The sequence below is a fragment of the Colletotrichum paranaense genome (assembly GCF_030867605.1).
Source record: "Colletotrichum paranaense strain IMI 384185 chromosome Unknown Scaffold_8.1, whole genome shotgun sequence".
In the NCBI taxonomy this organism is placed as follows: domain Eukaryota; kingdom Fungi; phylum Ascomycota; class Sordariomycetes; order Glomerellales; family Glomerellaceae; genus Colletotrichum; species Colletotrichum paranaense.
Genome location: NW_026848966.1, coordinates 1,669,776 through 1,688,900, shown reverse-complemented (window position 1 = coordinate 1,688,900; position 19,125 = coordinate 1,669,776). Strand labels below are relative to the sequence as shown.

The window sequence follows — 19,125 nt, the reverse complement described above, 5'->3', positions numbered from 1 at the left end:
CTCCGGGGGTCCGGGGGAGACGCCGCCGGGACCAGGGCCTGGCGATGGATGGGCAGCGCTAAGCATTGGTCTCGCTCGATCTTGAGAATCGCCTTTTCTTCCTCCCACTGGACCTGAGCCCTCCCTGCCTTGTCCTACCTTTCGTCATATATCAAACAGCCAGCCTCCGTCTCCCTATGTAACTTTTCATCAGAAAGTGACAATTGATCAAAAATCCCATTTCCCCTCTGCCATGTCTGGGTCTTCCTTGACATCTTCGGTATTCGTGACTAAAGCCTGCATCGTGTGGCGTGCTCCTAGCAAATACGACTTAGATTCGCACGCATCCATTTCCTCTCTGTCGGATTCCAGTCTGTGCGCAGCGTCCCGTCGCTTTGGCGCCATATCCTGTCGGCTCTCGCGACCTGGAGCTTGCTAAAATTGACCGCAACGCTGAAACGTAAGAACAGCCGATGGGAGGGAAAAGGCGGCGGTTACCAAGTAGATAGCGTGCGACGGGGAAAGACCCCCGACGGTGTTTTAGCAAACTTTCGGCAACGCGGTTGCTCCCGTCGCCCTTCGAAACTTCGGTCGTACAAGTTTGCGTGTCTTTGGGGTGGCCCGTTAGGCAATCGGATCATTGCATATCAAACGGCACTTGTTGATGGCTGATAGGCAAACATTGAACTTGGCCGGCATAGCACGGCCGCATTGGCCCATCGAATCGATCTGACAATAACACGATGCAATTTGGCAATCTGATCTGTGACCCAGTGTTGTGGTAAAGGAACCGTGGCACCCCAGGTTCGAAAAGTACGATAAACTCGCGCCTCGGCGATCGCGGAGATTCCCACCTGCACTGCACTGCATATCGAAAAAATCTGGTCCTTTGCTAAAATCCCTCATTAACAGCAGCAACTTGGATTTCACCAAGAGAAATCTTCTGCTGTGGATAGGCGTCACTTTTGGCTGGATCCTCGACGTAATTGGGTGCTGACTTCGTGACTATTGCCTTTCCTGGCTGAGGCGCTAGATCTCGCAAGAAGTGATATATGACAGGACCCGACGAGTTGTAGGCTTGTCGCGTCACAAAACCTGCCAACCTCCTGATTGATTTCTGCACATCTGACTTCGTCACTCGCTTTGACCTTGAAGAACAGGACTCATCCTTGTTCGTCGCAAGAGAGTTGTCTCGCGCTGTAAGTCGTCTCCCTCATAATGCGAGACTGCAGGTATCCTTCTTTGACCATGAAGAAGACAATCAACGTGTGATGAAACCCAGTTGACCTGAGACAATCCGGTCAATTTGGAACTCGTCAGGAACCGTGAGCCAACACATGTCTCCCATCCAACTCAATTGCGGCTTGTTTGTCTTGGAGTGTTTGTCAAACCAGGCGCCCGACTGTCGGGACGCCGTTCTCCTTGATCGAGCGTACGGAGTAAGGTATGTTGAGGGAGGGGAGCTCTGCCGTAGTCCCCACAGACGACGACTGGCAGCGCACCCCGCTGACGATGCTTTTGGGCGATGCGCTTTATCTCATTTTGCGACTGAATCCGAAATCACATCTCACGAACATGAATGCGATGACTTCACCCACTTTGTGCCCATTCGTAATCCACCCCATGAGCACATGATGCCTCGACCCAGTGTTTTCATCATTTTGCTGATTCTCAACCTGATGCGCCCGTCCACGACCTGGATCGCTCTGGTTCTGCATGAAAACCACGATCGCAATCTACCCAGTTCCTTGTCATCGTAGCACTATTGACGACAACGTAACGGCGGTATTGTTGCTTTCGGGCTTGCGTGAGGTGCGGCCGGTCCAAACAAGGGTCTGGAGCTAGGCAAAAGATGGTATTCCACATGCGAATGGACTGTTGTAAGTTTATTGTGGTGACATCGCATCGGGTATCAGCAGGATCAAGTGCTTGTCGTCTTCAGCATAAGGTGAATGAAGAATCCGATTTTCAAAAGGCGACCAACCAGAAAAGTGTCGTCGAAAACGATCGCGTTTGGTGTTACTGTACTATTGGGACGTTTGCCGAGCCTGCATTGGGCGCCTTTTGCCAGCCATCGCGCGCATGCGCTGGGGAACCCAGCAGCTTGGTGCAACCAAAAACCGACAGCGTGTCACGAAATCGTCAGAACCCATCAGCGATCCAGCAATCAAGATCTCGGACAATCGATCGCTGCCGAGACAAGCATCTCTTCAGGTCTGTTTGCAGTTGGCGAATGAAGGCCTCCGAGCTGGGGACATGAGTCGTAAAACAAGTAGGCCCGTGAGGCGTCGATGGCGTGTAAGTGCAGGTAGTTGAGAAACGACACTTGATCTGTCATTTTGACGGTCTTGCACAGGTACTTGTTGCTGGAAAACCTTTGAGCATCCAGTGGACAAGTGGAATTGGCGGCGGGGTCTAGGCATCTCGCCAGATGCAGCCATCAGCGAAGCTGGGCAGGCCCCGGGGAAGGCATCCGACCATCTGACTGGCATGTCATCTGCAGGTGATTTCAACTGATGGGAGCAGCCGTTGCAATGTGGGCTGTCATCCCAAGATGGGGGGGAGGCAGATTGGTCGTATCTTGCGGGCCATTTTGATTGGGCATCGTAATCATGGGGAGAGCCGTGTGCCATTGCTCGACAAGGGCTTTAGCGCAGCCATCTGTTCCGTAGCGCCATGGAGCATATTAGACCGCTGCGACTGCCAGCAGGTCATCTGCAGAGGCCGGAGGGGAGGCCGGATGGCTTTCGCGGACGCAATCTTGAGGTTTCCGCCCTTCTTAATATGCCGTCCACGCTGTGGCTTGGCTGCCGCAGTTGTAGTTGCAATGGCAAGGTACCTGACGAGTCTGGATGCGTGGCTTCTGGAAGTTGTGTATGTGGTGTTGACAGTGGGCCAACGTGCATTTCGTCCGTAGCGAACGGTAGCATTTCGCGAGTCGCCAGCATGCCGCGAAATTGCAAGATACAGATACGAGGGTAAGGAGGATATTGACAAGAGATTTTTTTTTTTCAATTTCAGTTGGGTGAATTCGTTTGTGTCATTGTCTTCTTCTCCTGCGATTGCTGATGGGAAGATGTAGAAGCAAGACACCACGCTGAGGGAGAGAAGGAGATGAGATCGAAGCCCAGGAGCATCGCTGTAACCTGGAAGGAACGTCGATTGGAACCCTTGGCCGGCACTGAAGCCGATGCGTTGCGGTATACGTACCTGACTTACATAATGCACACAGCTCACAGCCCGCTTAGTTGCCCGTCAAAGGTGTATGGACCAAACGGAACGCAAGGTCTGTTTTGTTGCATATACAAGTACAGGGCCCGAAAATTTTAGTGGCGGGAACTTCCTTTCCCCGACTTCCAATCCAGAGGAGCTCCCAAGTCTGTCCCGCCAGAGCTCCGCTTTACCTCCCCAGTCTCTCAACACCAACCGCGCAAGGGACTCCATCGACACCCGTCTCGATCAATTGAACCGGCAGATGCCGTTCTGAGCTTGGTGAGCTGCTCCGAGAATGCCACGATGTTTTTGTTTTGTCTAACAGTAGCTTCAATGGAAAGGGGTATAATCCGATGCTCGCGCAACTCTCCCCTTCCGCCATGGCTTCCCAGAATGAGTCGCCTGACACTCGCCCGACGCAGTCGCAGGCCCGACCAACATCCTCACCTTTCCAATCGAGAGCCGCGAAACAACTTGGCCTCTTTTTCGCCGGCGCCGGCTTCTTCGTATTTTCGGCAATGGTTACCCGACGCTCCGTGGCCCGCAAACAACTCGCCGCCTTCCCGAAATTCTATCAACCTAGCCACTATGCTGCGGGCAAACAAGGGAATCCAGAGGGTGGCATGATTGCTGTCGAGGCTTTGAACCTGGCCACACTGAACGTCATGAGCTTCGCAATCATGATGACTGGTGGTGCTGCTTGGGCATTTGACGTGTCTTCGGTCGACGACTTGAGAGAGATGGCTAGGAGAAGCATCCGTGGAGCGGCTGGCCAGACGGACGAGGCGGCTGAGAAGGAGTTCGAAGAATGGGCTGCAAATATTTTGACAAAGTTCGGCAAGATGCCGGAAGAGAGCAAAAAACAAGACGACACAAAGACCGAGGCCGATTCAAAAACAAGCAAGTAAGGACGGCGAAGTGGCTACTTCTAGACCATGCTTATCCTCTCTGTCGCGAGATGCGGACGCTCCCTGGGCAAGCCTCACATTTGGTTGCTACCAGATCGTTTCCGCCGCGACAAATGTACAATTGATAAGGCGAATATCGCCAGATAAGACACATCTCACCATCAAGCGACTGAACAGCTAGTACTGCCCGCTCTGAGCTAGCATTTCTACCCAGCAAGAGTGCTGGCTTTCGTGAGCAAGCGAGACCGGACGGGGTCTATCGAAATGAAAAAGCCACCAAGATGGCGGTGTTGACTTCGGTCTCAACCTGTGGCGGAAATTCGGTGGCCTCGGTCCATGTCTACAACGGGGCTCTGGGTTCTGCACCGCGGCGTTCCTGGCAGCATACGGATAGGGTGATCAGTTATGCTGTCTTAGAGCCAAGTTGGAGCCCCCAATTTGTGGACCGCAAAGACTCGATAACTTCATGGGAGAAAGGGGTTTAAGCCCATGTTCGACTTGTGAAATCTGGCGGGGTCACCGCTTAGAAGCTAGTGGCTGAGGAGGTTTTGCAGGCGTCCGGCTACTCCACGTCCGCGCAGTCTGGATGGTGTTCCGGCATGGTCGAACAACCAATGGCGTGTCTCGCCCTATCACTTCTCAGAATTTTGCGTTCCATGTTCATGACATTTCTTTTGAAATGAGTCTCTCTGTCTGCACCGAACAAGCGCCATGATATGCTACCGCGAAGGATTTCCAGCTATTCAGACAGCGTCAATGGCGTTAAAAAAGTCTGACAGTTGGATACAGTTGTCGTAGATGATGCCTTTTTCCTGCTCTCGAGATGTTTGACTCGAATCTCTTTCTTATGTCGACTACCAGTGATGATCCAAGTCCAAGTGGCCAAAGACGAGAGACGTGGACGATACGAACTGGCTGAAAGCCATGTTCCGATACACAATGGTGCTCGGTACGCAATTGCGAAGGCACTGGCTGGCTTACACAACCGTACACAACCACACAAGCGTGACAAGCCAGTTCAAAGCAGCCAGCCAGGTCTTGAGGGTGGAGAAAGGGTCCGAGACAGCCATGGCGGCATGGCTTTGCTACCTATACAAATCACACCCCAGTCGTCCCGGCCTGCCCCGTCATGATCCCTGGTCTGTCGTCGACAAGGATCTGTACCTTACGGCCCTAGGTACCTAGCAGATCGCCCTCTAGTGCATCCTGGGATTTCTTCCATGTACACGCCCTTACCCCTTGTCCCTACGTCCGCAAGAGATGGGAGGGTGTCGACTGGGATTGCGTACGAGTTCATTCTGGCGGATGTGCGATGAGGCTTCCGCTGCAGCTCCTCCTTGACCCATGGTATGGGTATCGGACCCGAATCGATGCCAAGTCGCATATGGTACAGTCAAGTGCCCTAGGCGTATGCGTTCACGCTTCTCTCATATTCCGATTTATGTTATAAAATTCGTCACTTCCTCGTCAACACTGCTGGTCACCGCTCCTCCATGTTTCTTCACCTATATCACCCTGCCTGATATTGACGCTTCGACGTTGTCTTCGCACACCATCTACTACTCTGTTCACAGTGTAGCCTGGTCTCGACTCATCCACGGACGTAACGCCGACTCTCTCCAAGCTATGTGCCACGCCGAAAACTATTAATCCTCGTGGTGGTGTTGATATTTACCTTGCGGCCTGCCCACTTCTTTCTTTCCTCTTTTCCATCAGACTAGCAGCCTTCCTTGGAAGACGATATGTCACATAATACGATCCTGGATAGCGATCCAGTCAACGCAAACATGCAGCCGGCGCATGGCACGCTTGTCCATGGCGGGCGATCTCTCGACGGCCAGGAATACCAGCGAGGTGATCCGGTGGCCATCGTGGAGAACGGCACAGCAGAGGACCTTTCAGATGCGCTTCACATTCTCAACCTCCGGACCAACCAATGTATGCTCGTGCCTTTGAAGGCTGTCTGCTGGGTCCCGACTCACACTGAGCAACGATCCGGAACCACTTTCCTGCTTACATTGTACGGCCCGAGCCTGGATTTCCGCCGTTCCGTCTCAGAGCGCCCTCAGATGGGATATCGCGGCATCGCAACGCTCTTTGGCTCCTGTGTCTACGTTGGACGCGAGGTCATGCTGGAGGGTAACGCATCAAGAGTCAATTTGGAACCCGCCAACAGAGTCTCATTGTTTACGGCCCAGTGGGACGCACTCTCACTCAGCACGGATGTGCAACAGCCTGCATTGACTCCTTCGGCATCCTCTTGCGCATCGTCCAGGAGCCCTTCTGAGTCGGGGGACGACGTTCCTCCTCCTCGGTTCTACCGTGTGCAAGGGCGTCGAGACTCTGCTATTGAAATTCGAGACCCTGATTCCCCCATTTACAAGTCATCTATGGGGCGAATGGTGCGTACCCTACCTTGAAAGCCATGGAGTTCCAGAACTTCAGCTGACCGCTCTTCAACAGTCCACTTCACCTAAGCCGTTCCACATCCCCACCGTATCTTTCGCAACGAAGCCCAACACTCGTATTATTGCTGAAGCACCGAAAGCTCGACCATACGGAAGCAACGCCTGGTCAGACTTAGAATCTGATGACGAGTTTAGCTTCGACATCTGTCCATCATTCAGCCTCGACCCTGCCTTTGCTGACAATCTGGACCTCTGCATTGGCGAACATCACATGGACGGCATGATTGCAGACGCCGATCTCCAGGTCAACTTTGTTTTTATGCCGCAGAACGAGAGTAGCAACTACGTGCCTGGACAACATGACCAGCAAAGGCAGGGTGCTAACGCTCAGGAGCCTCTGTGGGTCACGCAAGGCCTCAACACAGATAATGGCAATGCTTGGGATACCTTGCAGATGCCACCACAGCAGGTTCCGGAAATGCGGCAACCCCAGTTGCCAATGCCCCAGCGACAACAGGCGCTGCCCTCGAGGGCAGTCAGCCATGGCGACTACTACGAGCAGTATCGCCTTGCGGAGGAGCAAGGCAGCTCTCACAGCCACAACGGACCCGTGGGCCATCATCCTCCGCAACCGGAAGCTGTTCACCTGCAAAATGACCCTCGCGCCAGCTACTTGCCTTCTCAGATTCCTCCTTCACACCCTTCTCAGCCCCTTCAAGATTTCCAAATGCACCCACGGTATCCGGAACAGTCGAACAGACTCCCGATGCCAGGCCCCTCATTCCCTGCGCCTCAAGAGGTCCATGTTATCCAGAGCAACCGCCCCACATCCCGGCCATCATACCCCCTCCCGTCAAGCTCTTATAGCCCGGTACAAGAAGGCAGCTTGCCTTCGACTTCACAAAGTCAACAGCCAAGGCGTAGTCCGCGTCCTGACGACTCTCGCCCTTCAAGCACACGCGGGACGCCAGTCATGGCTCGCCGAGCACCAGCACAACCCGTCCATACGTTTACGCCGAGTGGAATCATCGATTCCTTCCGACAGAGCACACAAGCTCACATCAGCTCCTTGGAGAGTCATTGCGAGCAATTGCAGCAGAGCCAGACCAGCGATGACCAGCTTCGTCAAGTGAACGAGTCGCTTCAAGCCGCTCGACGAAACAACGAGGAGTCTTTGCAGCTTCTCGGCCTGCTTCAGCCTATCACCGGTATCCCTTTGAAGGGCACAGAGAAGAGGCTTCAGTCGATCGCTGATCAGATCGTTGATGCAATCAAGAGCCTGCTTCCCGACGGCAGCGATGGTTCTGACAAGACGATCGAACAGTTGGACCAAAAAGTACAAAGCCTCAAGGAGTTCATCGAGTACGTTGAGGGAGTTCACCCTGAGGTGGTCAAGCGCCCGCAGGACCCCGCGACAGCATCTACGGACAAGAGCCAGACTGTCCCAGTCACGACTGCGAACCGGGTCCCCTCGGCTCCCGCGTCCGTTTCTTCTCACACCGCGGATGAGTCTGACTCCTGTCGCTGGGTAGACGGCCAGGCTACACCCCCGCCGGATCGATCCGCAGCAATGGCCTTGAACCGAGACCGCTCGCGCATGTTCCGGGACATGACTGCTGCTCATGGTCGTCGTCCCGAGCCTCGCATTAGCACTGCTCCAGAGTACTATGCTCCTACCAGCTATAGCCAGCCGTCATCCCGAATCCACTCGCCGCTTGCTACGCATTCTGCGCCTGCGGAGCCTCCCCATGCGGCTGGTCACGGTTTCTTCCAACAGCCTCTCCCAACACAGATTCAACAAACGATGCCCATCGCCGACTTTGGGACCCCGCTGCAGGAGCGAAACATGCAAGCCTACCCGCCTCCCACCTCGGTCGAGATGATGCGACCGATGCAGCCCGTGTCGAGCCTTCCACCTCAGCACTACACAACGCAAGAAAGCAACTTCTACCTGCGACCACCGCCACCAAACTGCCTGTACCCAACGACCGGAGCCGAAATGGCCCAGGCTGCCTACGCTCCGCGGTCGCCCGTGGGTTACCAGCCGGCCCCGGGCCCAGCGCAGAGCAACTACTACCAGGACATGCGGTCTGGTCTCCCGGACCGGCGAACGGTCCGCCAAGAGCGTCCTGCTCCCTATTCCCTCAACTATAGGGATCAAAGGCGACGAAGAGGAAGCCAGTGATGGGCTCCTTCGATTTCACATGAAATATTTTACACACGTATATAGATTGGGTTCCGGCTGGCTATTGTCTTTTTTTTGCCATTCGACTGTGTCGATGGTTCTTCTTTTTCTGCTTATCATCCTGGTTCTAGCTAGCGAGCATTTGATATCCTGCATATTGTTATGGCGAGGCGTTCTCGGAGCGAGATCGATTGTTTCCCTGGAGCGAACTGGCTGCTGGAAGATGTAGAGACGTCATCTAAAACATCGTGGCCCTTTAATTTCTAACTACTAAGCATATTTCGAATGTTATGAACTTTTTGTTGTTTCTTCAGGAGGCGGAGGGGACGACGGGACATTGGGTATACGAAGGACAATGTTCACGTTTGACGAAGGAAATTGTTTGATAAGGGTTTGCTCGGGGTTGGCCATGGCAAAAGTTCATGATGTTTATAGAATGAATGACACATTACTCAATCAAAGACTGCCTTGCAATCATATGGTGATGTGGTATCCCCCAAGCTGGGCCCGAGTGGCATGAACAAGACGTGGCAAATCCTACCACCCGACTGCCGACTTCCTTAGGCTCCGAGACGCCAAGACAAGCCACTCTTCACGTGCACAACCACCGAACCGGCCGGCGGAAAGATATCAAGTAAAGCAGGTGAGCAGGTATCGATCGTCCACCGGACCGGGGGGGTTTGCGGTGGCCTGGCACGGGCCCCGCCCTCCAATCCGGGGTTTATCTGCTCCACTTAGCGGGAAGCCGGGATCTGCCCGGCTACGACAGCAACTGACGCAAGCTAGCGACCCGAATCGGTATATCCTCCGGTCGCCGAGCCTTTCTCTGACTACAGCCGAAATCGAAGGTCCCGCCCGTTTCTGACGTTTCGCAGGAAACCCAGGAAGCTAGGAGAGGGGAAGGGGGAAAAGAGAAGGATCTTGGACCAGTGATTTGTTGGCGGCCTTGGAACGACTACTTGGACAATTCATGCCTCGGCAGGATCGCTACTTAGCGTGCCAAGGGGGATGCTCATGCATACACGTTCGGTCTCCGTTGAAGACAAGTGAAGAACAGTGGATTGTGAACCCCTCTTTCTCTCTACCTATTCACTAGTGGCTACGTGTTTCCCGTCCCCATGGCCATTCTTTCTGTCGGTGAGACGATTGAGGATGTGTTCTTCGGGGGTTTCTAGCTTAATCTACTCCGCTGACTTGATGCGATAGGCAGAGAGAAGCCCGGAAGTCGATGGATGTGGTTCCCATCCCCGCATAGGGATCCATACGGAGAATTCACCTCCCTATGCGGAGGTGGCCTTCTGAGGCCGGGGGACGGACGGGATGACGGGGACCCTTGCTTCGCCTCCTTTCATCGGGCATGATGAGACGTCGATGGGTGCGCCGAGGCAGAGACGGCGGTGACTTCCCGTGTTGGAAAAGGACTGAGTTTCCGGACGCCTATATAAAGACTCGAGAGATTCGACGACGTTGCCCACGGGGGAATATTCTACACGGATACATTTCAGCGGCTAGCCTTGAATCATTTAACACCAAAAACCAACAAATCAGACTTCAAGACCTTTTGAATAGCAAACGCACACAAAACAATGGCCATCACCAGAATCGGACTCATTGCGCTCGCAGACGGCCCTGCACAAGATGAGGCGGTGAAGAGGTTCAGCAACTTTGTCAACGACTGCAAAAAGGTAAGTCCCAATTTTTGGATCTACCCACCATGAAAAATCTGAGGAGACATACTTTGCTAACTTTGTGTTTTTTCTTCGGGATCATCAGGAGGATGGCTCAACGTACCTCGTCGCCTCAAAGGCTAGCAAGTGCAAGGTTCTGACCGACGTCCCGGGTTCCCAGGCATGGTCCGTCGTTTACGAGATTACGTTTGCCAGTGAAGCGTTAGTACCCGTCTCCCCGTCTTCATTCTTGAACGGAAACGCAAGCTTGTGGCTAACCGACGATGTTGGTGATTAGGGATATGGAGTACTATCAGACCAAGGACCCCATCTACCAGGAGCTGATGAAGCAGGCTGCCGAGGGCAAGGCGACGGGCTTCATTGCTGTGTCTGCAGAGTTCTAGATGCTAGTCGTATAGATATCCAAATGAATTTCAACATGAGGTTATGAAGAATTGCTTTGCTGTTGAAACATCCATTCATTCATTGCTACGACGGCAGAAAGGCCCTAGGTATTCAATATGGCCTAGCATATCAATTTCCCTCCAGAAGATTAAAGGTTTTGTCTCCATTTTGAGGACCTTGTTACGATTAACTACCAGCGAAATGAAACTGGCCATTCAACGATGCTCTACCGCAGAAACAAAAATGAGCATCTCTGAGCACGTCATCCGGCATAGTAGCACGCTCCAGCTAGCTGCCATAGAGGGGCAGTAGGAAACATCAATCGATTTGGAGGCCTATTCAAATTGAAACCTTTGACCCTTGGAGAACCCAGGGCTCGTAGTTGTAAAACCTACAACGTCAGAATCTGGGGTAGCCCGGGGACCCGATACATTGCCTTCCCGAAGTCTTGGTAAGAGGTTTGTCACCAAACGCTCCTACTGGCACTCTCACAACGTATCTACACTTCTATAATGTGCCTCGCTGCTATTTACAACCTTCATCGCAATCGGCAGCCGGGTTTCTCTCTGTCCATGCTCCAGTATAGTTGCAGGCGGAGCAAATTGGTCCCATGAAATGGACTTTGACATGCAATTATGTGGAATACTGGCCAGGCCGATGCCTAGATTCTACAACACTTGTTACTGGCATTCTGTCTAGACAGAAATACCATCGTTGGACGCAAGGGCCTACCCTTTCAATGATCACTATGCTCGCCGTAATGCCCGCCGCCGTCTTCTCGTTAATGCTCAGCAGGTCCAAATGGTCCTCCTACCGAAGTTCAGATATCGATGCAACCCTGGCAGAGACGCGCCAGTGTAATCACCGTTATAGGGTAACCAAAACCTTTTGCTTTTGGAGAATCTGATGAAGAGACGAAATACAAGGAACCTGTTGAGCGTGAAACACACGTGCTCATGGACAGATTCCCCTAAACTCAAGATGCGACGGACTTGGTGTCTCGATGATGTCGAACTGATCACCTTCACAGAGCGTTTATCAAAAATGATATAAGACTTCCCTCATCTTATAAAGGTCAAAGTGACGAGGTGAAGTGATGATGAGGCTTGTCTTTCTTGCTCTAGACGATATGTAGCTGAGAATTATACCCGAAATCTTGACGTCGAAGGGGTATCGGAGAAGCTCAGAGCGTCTAGATCTATAGCTGATCGTCAATATCATCACCATCATCACCCCGATTTGGAATGTCGCGAGAGTAGAACTACTTGTAAACCATCAAAACACCTTCTCGAGTAATAATCACGCATGAAAAGTCCATCTACCATCATCAGCACCTAGACATGGCCATCCGTGACAAGGTCAAGAAGGTCAATCGACATAACAAAACCCGCTCAACCCCATCTCCCTCCCTCCAGCCCCCAGAGCAAAATTCCTCGAGGGACAACCCCAAAAGAGGGGTGGCAACACATCGCGCAAACAAGAACCTCGGATGCAAGCTCAAGACAATGACGCCCCGAGATCAAAACCTCCTCCACCCATCCAGCTTGACCATATCCAACTCACTCCTGTCGGAAACAACCCACCACCACGAAGTCCCTCCCAGAAGAAGCCAAGGCCGTTGAGAAGTCAACGCAAAAAGCCGACGTACGGTAAGCGTCATCATTGAACAGTACACCCAACCGTTGCCCCGTCATCCGAGGTAGAATGAGTAAAGCAAAGGTCCATCATTTCATCTCATCGCCAACGGCCGGTCTTCACCGGCCTTCCGGGGGAAAGCCGTTCGCCCCCGGGATTCTATTCTAAACACTTCCGCCACCGCAACGACAACGGCATCGCCGCAAATGACCCAAAGAAGCTTTGGCACAATAGAGACTAGATACACACGAGTTAAACTCGGAAAGGTTTGGCCAAGTATCCTCATGTTCATCACCAGCCTCGGCGAACTTTGGAGAAAAAAGAAAACCTTCAACATGACGGTAACGCAGAAATAGAGCAATTCCGCCTCATCACCAACAACAAGAGACGCGGTATGGGGCCAGAAGGGTGGATGCCGTCGATATTTCGAAGCAAAAAAACACCAGACGATATAGTTACAAAACAAACACAAAAAAATGAGAACTCGAATAACCTCCGTCGCCAACAACAGCCCCAAAACCATCTCAATCTCGCCGGAGGGATACCTGTCTGCCAAGTACTCACCTCACTCACTCACCAAACTCACCTTCCCTAACCTCTCCCAAAGCTTAAGATTAAAAGACAGCCGAGGTCTTGGAACCAAAAACAGTAATCGATTCGTCGCCGACAACAACACACAGACATCACCGTTCAGCAAAGCGCGTAAAAAAAGCACTAAAAAGGCCATGAAGATCCAAATAAACATTCGTACACCCCAGCCATAAACATTTAGAGTTGCTCTCACTTACGACGAACCTTCAATGTCCGATCAAAATTACAGTTGTCAGTTTGTTTAGTGAACACCCGACCGGTTCATGCCCCCCCTTCCCCCCTCCTTTCTCTTTCCCCAATCTCTCAGCTGGGACTTGGACCTTCATGAGCCGAGGCTTTAAGGGAGTCAAAACGAGACAACACAGAGAGAGGGAGAGAGAGGCGCAAGCTCTGGCAACTTATCTTCTCACATACCCTTCTCTCTCCTCTCATTTGTCGTATATACCTGTAGATATGTAAACCTCGGTGATTTGGAACGCAGCAAACTCCCAATTCCGAGGTCCGTCCCAAGTTGGTATGTGCAGGATTTAGACTTTTTGGTGCCTCTCTATCCCACCGGCGCCGCGGATGATCTCCTACAACACATAAACCCGGAGCAACGTGCCCGGACTCGTAAAGAAAACAGTACTCGCCGACCCGGTCGCCCGCGGGTCTCCGCTCGGGAGTGGTCGCCCGGACATGAAGACGGGCGGGCATATCATTTGACGCGGCCGCTTTCCTTGGTCGAAACTCCGTCTTAAGTGAACACAGGGTATCCTTTCGTCCACGGAATTTGGTTTCCGCACGATACTAGACTACGTGTTTCGATATGCTTGACAGAAAGGGGGCGACGATTCCCCCTAAGTTTAACAGCATGATATCAAGGGTCCAACCTGCAGAACGCTATTGAACGTGCCTGTGTGTGAGTGCGCGGACAAAAGTGTCGCGCGCAGCCGCGGGGACCTCCAAACTAGGTAGGCTGGTAGGTAGCCCCGAGGCTGTCAACCCATCGGGGACGTTGAACAAGTTCTGCCTGGAAACACTTGCTTGCGGACAGAATGAGTAGAGTTCGTTCCATTGTGGGGTCATCCATGATCATCCGTGCCATCACGCACGTTCGTGGCAAAACGCAGAGGTTAATCTTGACACTTGCAGCGCTTATGGGCACCACTTCAGGAAAGGATACATTAGACGAATGTACTGGCTTCAGTAAAGTTGAAGATCTGTTCGAGGGTTCGCGAGAATGGCTCTCGAGAACAAGTCGGGCGCAATGAAACGCCCAGCGATGTAGAATCTCTCAGTCCACTTGTTGGAGCATTTGCCAAATTCAACGCACCGAGTCCGCCGGTTTCGGCACGGGAAGAAAGGCTCTCTTCAGAGACGTTTCCGATGAAATTGGCAGGTCGCGCCATCACCGCCGACCGACTCCCGAACGCATCTCGATCGCAAGACCGGCCACGGCAACAACGGTTCCGGTTGCCAGCCATGCATTTGACTGGGGTCGCTGCGACGCCAACCCGGGTGCCAGTCGCCGCTCTGCCGCTTTCAGATGCCGGGAGAAGACCGGCGTGGGCATCGGCAGGATGCACAGTGGGGGCCCCACTGCTCCGTGACGGCGGGATGACTGATCGGGGTTCATCGTACGACGACTTTTTGGTTGCAAATCAAGCCGCCCTACCCATCCCCACCGCAAGAAATTTCACCAATGGCCTCCACTGCGAATATTTTGCATTCTCACGACAGTAAGACTAGAACGCGCACACCACGGGCGTCCCTTTTGGCATGAGTGGGGCGGACTTTGGTCGGAAGACATTCGGGTAGGTGATGACGGTTACCTTGTCTAGACCGCCGTGCGCTTGAGCCGCGGAAGGTGACTCGCATACCGTAGTGAATAAGGGTTGTCATGCTCATCTCTGGGCCTGCCCGGCGATACATTACCATTCTCGTAACTCACGAGGTAATGTAGCGATGAGGTATTTCTGTGGATGGGAGGTTGGTTGCTGCACTGCCTGCTCCAACCAAGGCTGGCGCTTTCGAAAGTTCTGATAACAGAATCCGATATCGTGTGGAGTCTGAACGCACTTCGTGATCGCAAATTCGACATGTTTGACTCGTGCGAATGTGAGCTGCCTTGGCAGCCACCTACTTTTTACTGCTGATGACTGTTAACCAACCGCAAATCATTTTATAATGTGACGGAATAGGAAACCAGACTGACACATGATTTCTAGCCAGGTACGAGGGGAAAAGCTTGGCAAGCCATTGTTGCAGATCCGAGATCTGCTTCCCACCGTTGCAGCGTTTGACTGACAGGCTGTAGCCTAACTTGACCGAGGCAGATGCCCATGCGTGCCCTGGTTGATGATGCTTGGAGCTTAGCCAGGCATAGATGTGTCCACGATAGGGCATCGACCAATGCCTGACTGAGCGAAAGATACGGATACATAGGCAAACGAAACCATATCAGTGCTTGCATGCGAATCGTTCGGGGCGTGTTGCTTGTCGTACTGTCGCTTCCAAACCCTTGGCGGATTGGCCCACCTGAAAGAGACCAATTTTGTTGCCAACTCGTACCACAGTAAGTGACTTCTGTTCTAATGCGACAGGTCTCTTGGAAGTCTTTGCATAGATCCCCATGGAAATCTCAGAATCCATCCGGAGATAGCAACGGGGGTCAGGTCCACTCCCCCGAATATTTTGCAGACAGGGGCCGGTGGCGTGACTCGACAGTCAGACCGTTCTTGACTATCGCCCGGGCGTCGGCGAGTCTGCTCCGCAACCAGCCATTCAGCTGCCTTCCAAACATACCCAGGAGGAACGATTGAGGAACGTTGTAGATCGAGATTCAGGACCCCTGGATGCAGAGTCGACCAAGAAAAAGACGATGCAAACAAGGCAGCGGGCTCGCGCATAGAGTCAGTCGGGCCACTTGTTCCGATCATGTCTCCAGCTTTCCGTTCGCCGAAAGGGTCAACCGTAATTTGACATGGTTGAGAATACTTGCTCCCGTTCGTGAATATCCACACCATAACGGCCTCAACTTTGGTGCCCTTTGTGAATTGGTCCTCCGGGAACGTGGGTATCACCAAAAGACGCCGCCCCGGGACCCGCTGCCGGGCGCCAAGACCAGATCGGCATCCGTGAATATTCAATTCCGCAATCCCGCTTGCGAGTCTTCCCGGCCCCGGGATCTACTGTCACCTGCGTAGGTATGCAGCCAAAGGGACATATGGTCAGAAAACTTTGTTACTGGCAAACCCCACAAGCCTCGGTTGTTGGAGCACTCAACTTGTCGATTTTGAGTGTGGACAGCGCGATCATGCGCCCCGACAATCCACCAGGGACGGGAAGACGTGCAACCCCGGTGCGTATCAGCTTTCAGATGGCGGTGCTGCATACGTCGTTCGGTACCCACGAGCTTGTCCTGGATGATGCGGAATCACCAGAGGAGGGACCCCATGTGAAGGGAAGCTGCCTAGCATGATGATGGTTCCTTAGCTTCTGAGCCGGCGTTCAGCACCTGGAATCCACGACCCGTCCGATATCTCAAGTTTGTGCGTTGTCAAGGTAGGTCTAGATACGGGCCGAGGGGTGAGACCAAAGACTGGAAACGTTCCGCCAGTATGCATATAGCTCAAAGCTTTAGCTAGAGTTTCGTGCGCTTAGATGACGTCGCTTGCATCCCAATTTCCTCTAGACACAAAGGGGAGGCATTGTGCATGTCATCGTGGCATAGTAGTCTAGTTTGCCGGCTGCCATTTTCAAGGCGCGAAACTGCCTGTCCAGATCGATTTGGAAGCCTCGATACGTTGAGGGGGCTTAATTGGAAATCCTTCAGACCGACAAAGGTCGAGAACCAACACCAAATCAAAGTCGGTATCGTGTAGCGGGACAGCTCCAACGCCGCGCCGACAAGCAATGAGGCTCCAATGCGACCACACGTCATGCAGCGAGTTTTGGTGGAGTCGAGCCTCGGCCGAACTGGAAATTAGCAGAGGCCGAAGTCCGCTTCTGAGCAGAAGCGTACCGATGGCCCTATTAACGCTCAGAGAAGCTGGTAGGGCGGATAGCGCCTAGAAGACAGCGGGTACACGGGCAGAAGAATCAGTGGTCTATCCGATGCTGACGATATCCCTGTTTCAGGACCTGGTGTGTAGGAGATGGTAGCAACCAAAAATGCATGTAGAGCCGTGTACCGTCCCCAGCCCGCGTTCAGGTGCGTTGGTATCACGATGGCGGGGAAAGGAGGCGAATAGTCTAAGTGAGCCATTTTCAAGATTCCGGCTTCTCCCTTAGGCCCTTGATAGAAGACCCTGAAAGAAATGATTTAGGGGGTCATGAGGAGGTATCCGCGGAACGGGGACCAGGGGATCCCAAAGCTTTGGATCCCGATCTCGTGACGGATGGAGAGGGAAGTTTCGATTTCGCGAATGTACACTATCTGTACCGGATGGGAGGTTTGCGGCGCAGCCAGCAGACCGGGTTCAACTTGTCTGGATCGTAAACGGTAGGAGAAATACAAAATAGGAGGGCCAGGGTTTAGGGTCGCTGTTCTGTCGGTGGTTGACAGTCTAAGTCGGAGGCCGAAAGGCCGCTTTCGTTGCCGAGAGGTGGCTGTTACTGGGCCCTGGCGGATGCAATTGGCTTATGATCGGCCCAGGATCGCCCGGGATAACTTTATGAAAGCTAATGCAGTCCAGACGGGGAGCGGGAGGCATCCGCTGGCTTGGGCGGGCTGCGCTACCTGGCGGATACTGATCCGAGCCAACCCTACTGTGAGGTATTAGTGTAAGGTAGGTAGCCCCGTGCTACGGATTGGGTGTGGCGGACATAAGATTATTGATAACATGTGGCCCTTGATGACAGCGGGCAGGCGGCGTCGCCATCATCAACAGACCAGACGGGGACGATTCAGGAGAAACAGGACGATCGTTGCCTTGTGAAGGTTCTGGGTTGATTTCAACGACGCAAACGGGCGCGCGTTGTTGAAGAATCACACCTCAGAAGCAGGTAGGCATTCGATAGCGGACCGTGCTATGCTGAGCTGAAGTTGATCGAAGGGCATTCATAAGAAACCCAAACCGATGTGGTTCTCGGGCGGGATTCGACGGTGGAGGGAATTCCCGACGGTCATGCGACGTGAAGAAGCTGCACGAAGATAGTGTAAACAAAGATTGAGATTCTGGAAGATGATGCATGGAGATAGATGGTAGTTTCGATGGAGACAAGATGGGACTGCAGAGGTACTCGGAGAATACAGCCCGGGATTGGACGTACTCGAAAACGGTACGTACAGGATCGGTGTTGAAGTATGATGCAGCTGCGCGTGTGAGCGGCACTTTCCTGAATGGGGTCAAGTGGATGCGGCACTTGACAGCAGTGTAGCCGATTAGTCAGTTAGGCCAGGATTCCCACTAAGCCGTACAGAGACGCGGAGATGACCCATCGGCATTTATGCGGTGGAGGGAAAGAACCATCTTCTAGAAAAATTCGACAGTCTCACGATGATTCCACCTCGTCGTTATGAAAGGGGGGGTACACGAGCGAGGATGAGGTCACGACCGACGGACAATGTTCCGCTCTTTGGGTGGTGCTTCCGCTGCACTGCACGTTATCTGTTTTGTACGGAGTAGCGTCCACGGAATGGGGTTTGTTGGAAAAAAAAAAGGTAGGTACCTCCTAGCATAATGGTGGGTGGGATGCGGCTGCTACTGTATTTCTCCGTACTCCGTGCTACCAGGTAATACCAAAGCACCTAAGGCACATAGTTTCTCGATGTTGTGTAATCAATGTCGGGGATGATTGGTTGTCTCTCCCTCAAACCATCTATCCCACCCAGTCCGGCGATTAACTAAGCTTTTTCTGCTCCTCCGCCGTGAGATTTCTAATTCGTCCCATGTCAAAGCTGATTGGAGTCGGCGACGGCGTCAGCCACAGACCGATGAGACAGAGCCCGCTGTTGGCTGCTTATTACCGCCGCCCACGAGGTGGTTTTGACGGCTCGCCGTGGTTTTTTTTTGTAGATACCTAGGATACTCCCTGCTAGTGCTACCGAGATATCATCTTTATGGCAGCGTTATTGGGCTGAAGCCAAACTTCTCTCTGAGGACACTATCCTGGTCAAACCCTGATGGCTCGGTTTACCAAGGGCACGA

At 52.9% G+C, this 19,125-nt stretch overlaps 6 protein-coding genes across 6 annotated transcripts; 5 read left to right on the top strand and 1 right to left on the bottom strand.

Moving 5' to 3' along the window:
* Positions 1-2,061: 2,061 nt before the first annotated feature.
* Positions 2,062-2,295, top strand: CPAR01_10398 (uncharacterized protein; the record flags this gene model as incomplete). Its single annotated transcript, XM_060494659.1, has 1 exon — positions 2,062-2,295. The coding sequence occupies one exon, from the start codon at positions 2,062-2,064 to the stop codon at positions 2,293-2,295; it is 234 nt and encodes a 77-aa protein (XP_060346841.1).
* A 294-nt stretch (positions 2,296-2,589) lies between these two features.
* On the bottom strand, positions 2,590-3,183 carry CPAR01_10397 (uncharacterized protein; the record flags this gene model as incomplete). The annotated part of the gene is made up of 1 exon (XM_060494658.1): positions 2,590-3,183. A coding segment is annotated over one exon (594 nt), but the record flags the coding sequence as incomplete, so codon positions are not given.
* A 61-nt stretch (positions 3,184-3,244) lies between these two features.
* Positions 3,245-3,466, top strand: CPAR01_10396 (uncharacterized protein; the record flags this gene model as incomplete). The annotated part of the gene is made up of 1 exon (XM_060494657.1): positions 3,245-3,466. One exon carries the CDS (start codon positions 3,245-3,247, stop codon positions 3,464-3,466), a length of 222 nt encoding a protein of 73 aa, XP_060346839.1.
* A 79-nt stretch (positions 3,467-3,545) lies between these two features.
* Positions 3,546-4,100, top strand: CPAR01_10395 (uncharacterized protein; the record flags this gene model as incomplete). The annotated part of the gene is made up of 1 exon (XM_060494656.1): positions 3,546-4,100. One exon carries the CDS (start codon positions 3,546-3,548, stop codon positions 4,098-4,100), a length of 555 nt encoding a protein of 184 aa, XP_060346838.1.
* Positions 4,101-5,842: 1,742 nt separating this feature from the next.
* CPAR01_10394 (uncharacterized protein) lies at positions 5,843-8,693 on the top strand (the record flags this gene model as incomplete). Its single annotated transcript, XM_060494655.1, has 2 exons — positions 5,843-6,502; positions 6,564-8,693. The coding sequence occupies 2 exons, from the start codon at positions 5,843-5,845 to the stop codon at positions 8,691-8,693; spliced, it is 2,790 nt and encodes a 929-aa protein (XP_060346837.1).
* A 1,586-nt stretch (positions 8,694-10,279) lies between these two features.
* Positions 10,280-10,764, top strand: CPAR01_10393 (uncharacterized protein; the record flags this gene model as incomplete). Its single annotated transcript, XM_060494654.1, has 3 exons — positions 10,280-10,378; positions 10,467-10,582; positions 10,659-10,764. 3 exons carry the CDS (start codon positions 10,280-10,282, stop codon positions 10,762-10,764), a joined length of 321 nt encoding a protein of 106 aa, XP_060346836.1.
* Positions 10,765-19,125: the final 8,361 nt, after the last annotated feature.